Source organism: Apium graveolens, chromosome 2, assembly GCF_009905375.1.
Source record: "Apium graveolens cultivar Ventura chromosome 2, ASM990537v1, whole genome shotgun sequence".
NCBI lineage: Eukaryota > Viridiplantae > Streptophyta > Magnoliopsida > Apiales > Apiaceae > Apium > Apium graveolens.
In genome coordinates this window covers 94,878,240-94,881,372 of record NC_133648.1, presented here as the reverse complement: position 1 = coordinate 94,881,372, position 3,133 = coordinate 94,878,240, and the positions used below count along the sequence as shown (strand labels likewise).

General features: G+C 32.6%; 1 protein-coding gene across 2 annotated transcripts; it reads left to right on the top strand.

Annotated features, from left to right (window-relative positions):
- Window positions 1-962: 962 nt before the first annotated feature.
- LOC141707661 (dehydrodolichyl diphosphate synthase CPT3-like) lies at window positions 963-2,913 on the top strand. 2 transcript variants are annotated; one of them, XM_074510963.1, is made up of 3 exons: window positions 963-1,129; window positions 1,577-2,487; window positions 2,599-2,913. In XM_074510963.1, the coding sequence occupies exon 2, from the start codon at window positions 1,619-1,621 to the stop codon at window positions 2,477-2,479; it is 861 nt and encodes a 286-aa protein (XP_074367064.1). In that variant the 5' UTR covers window positions 963-1,129; window positions 1,577-1,618; the 3' UTR covers window positions 2,480-2,487; window positions 2,599-2,913. The 2 variants fall into 2 exon arrangements, with proteins under 2 accessions (XP_074367064.1, XP_074367063.1); XM_074510962.1 differs by having other exon boundaries at window positions 964-1,129; window positions 1,572-2,487.
- Window positions 2,914-3,133: the final 220 nt, after the last annotated feature.

The following is a 3,133-nucleotide window of genomic DNA, read 5'->3' as shown; positions in this document are numbered from 1 at the left end:
AATATTTTAAGTTTTTTGGAATATTTATGTAACAAGATTATATTTATTGAATATATATAAATATATTTAATAATTTGAATTAATTTTATTCTTATATATAGGAAAATTAATAAGGGATGAACTTTAAAAAAATACACTATAGAATTTATTCTTAATTATAACGGGCCCATGTTGAAATTATAATTTTTTAAAATAATACAAATATTACTACTATACAAACTATCATTGTACGAAGGTTGTACTAGAGTAGTACAGTGTAATGGTTTATTTGGATAGGGGTTGGGGAGGGATGAGTTGGCAGGAATTCAAATTTTACAACCCTTGTTTGGGAAAAATTTCAAATGGAGGGTTCGGTTTTTAGGGATTAACAGAGGGGTTTACGAGGATTTTCTTATTATTTCCTAATTGCTACAACCCTCTTTTTCTTAATTAATTTTTTAATTTTTTTATACAATTGGACGTTTCAAACTCATGTTATATTACATAATTATTTATTCATCACACTTACATATATAATATAATCACACTTACATTTATTATTTTACTAATCGTGCATTTGGCTTTATGGGCAAGATGAAAGAATTTAAAGTTTCAAATTTAATATATTTTAAAATTTATAATATTAAAATTTAAAATTTAATTTATAATTTACTTTTACTTAAAAAAATATTTTGTAACAAATTTTACCTTCTCAACCTTCATTCAAATATAATAGGCCTGAACCTTTTTTTTCAATCCATACATCCAAACATGATAGAGATTCAAAACGACCCATCTCTTATCGACACAATCTTTTCGATACTAAACCAACCTAACCCCTCCAGCCCTGGTCCAAACATACGCTAAAGGTCCATTTGATTGTTTATTTTCTCGAAAAAAATAAGGAGACCAGTGTATTGGGACGTTTTTTAAAGGGAAGTAGACGTTTGAAGTTGGTCTATGCTCTATTATACCGAACGTGGAGACTACTCAAATTTAGAAACCAGCTCCCTTAAAATATGTGCACAAACCAGCTCCCTTAAAATATGTGCACATAACAAACCCAATATTCCTTTATTCTCCCCCCCCAGTTTAGTTGTTTGTTCTAGTTAAACCCGACCCTATTAGCATCACACTGCTTCTCTATCTGGTAAGCAATTCTTCTTCCAAAACTTCAATTCTACTTGTTCTCTTTTCAATAGCTTTGTGCTCTTATTTATATTCCTACATGTTCTCTTTTATTTCTTTATTCAACCCAATTATTGCTGGTATATTTTTTTGTTTTATCTTGATTTAAATTTTGGAGTGTTTATACTCACTGTATTCTTGTAGGTTAATCTAATACGAGAACTGATTCAACTTAGAAACCGATAATTAGTGGTAATTTGTATTCAAATCACTATTTATATTTTGCTGTTAATTGTAAGTGCAACCGTGATTTGTAGATTGTAAGCTAAAATGATTTCCTGTCGAAGATGACTCGGCATAGATATATTAATCAAGCTGGAAAGTAGATGTTAGATTTTTATGAATACATCGAATCATTTATTTTTTTCTCAGTTTAGACTAATGCATTTATTTTTCGTGTACAGGACAGTTGTTACTTGATAGTGTCTTTGAGCTCCCACAAGCTAATTAGATGGAAAGGCATAGTAGTTGTCAAACAACCTTCTTTGCGTATTTTTTAGCATTTTTGAGAAAGTGCATATTTATGGTTCTTTCTAGTGGTCCACTCCCTAGACACATTGCCTTCATTATGGACGGGAATCGGAGGTTTTGTAAAAAGAATAATTTGATGGAAGGGGCTGGCCATAGGGTTGGTTTCTCTGCTCTTATGTCAATGCTAAAGTATTGTTACGAGTTTCGTGTCAAATATGTAACAATTTATGCCTTCAGCATTGATAATTTTAGAAGAAGGCCGGAAGAAGTTCAGTCAGTTATGGACTTGATGCAGGAGAAAATTGAAGGGCTTACTAAAGAGGAGAGCATAGTTAACCAATATGGAGTTAAGGTTCGGTTTGTTGGAAATCTTCAAATGTTGAACAAACCTGTTAGGTTGGCAGCTGAGAGGGCTATGCTAGCTACGGCCAATAATTCCAAAGCAGTGTTAACAATTTGTGTCGCGTACACTTCAACTGATGAGATATTGCATGCTGTTCGAGAATCCTGTGAAGAAAAAAGGGATGAATTAGATGCATTGGAAGCTACTGGTTCTGGTCCATATGGCCTGTTAGGACCAAACAATAATGAGAAGGAACAGGAAGAGCAAATTGATTTAAGAGAAATTGAGAAACATATGTATGTCACACCTGATTCTGACATTATAGTTCGTACTTCAGGAGAGACTCGGTTAAGCAATTTCCTGTTATGGCAAAGTTCAGTTTCCCTTTTGTACTCTCCCTTGGTGCTTTGGCCAGAGATCCAATTTTGGCACTTGGTTTGGGCAGTTATAGAATTTCAGAGGAACTACTTATATTTGAAGGGTAAAGTAAAGCAATAGATATTCAGGTGCATAACAGCTAAACCATTTTCTTCTTTACTGTAATATTAATCAGTTTGTTGATAATAATGTAATGGTTACTTAATCAGTATTAATTAAGCTAGTTTTCTGTCTTTCAGGTATACTCATAAATTAATCTGTGTACCCCTACGCTCTTATGAAGCCAAGGTCGTAACCAGGTTGGCTCATGTAGAAGAAAATGATTCTTCCTTACAGAAAGTTATTTGGTGAATGTAGCCTATGTCTAAATGGATTTTAATGATGTGCTTGCTTCATCACGATAAGCTGTAAAAAGGGTATATTGTATAATTAGTAGGTTGTACCATACGACATCTCTTTATAAATGATTTTCTTTGTGTTAAGAAATATAATGTATGTATGTGTTTGTTCGCATTGCTGTGTGCCTGTGTTTATATTACAGTATTTGGTGTTAAGCAGGGGCAAAAAGCAAAGTTGTTGGTAGAATTCTCTAGCATCTTGAGTTAGATGGCAGATAATTATACATGAGGGTAGAATAGGTTATATGTCTAGAAAGTCAGTACACTATGTATATGTTATGAATTCCTTGTCCAAAATATGATAGATATAGATAGATTAGGATCCTTCTCGGTTGTTTATATTAACTCCTTCGTTATATTGAGCATAAGAAGGCCG

Excerpts from the sequence above, each read along its gene's own strand:
- LOC141707661 (XM_074510963.1), top strand. The coding sequence starts at position 1,619 with ATGGAAAGGCATAGTAGTTGTCAAACAACCTTCTTTGCGTATTTTTTA.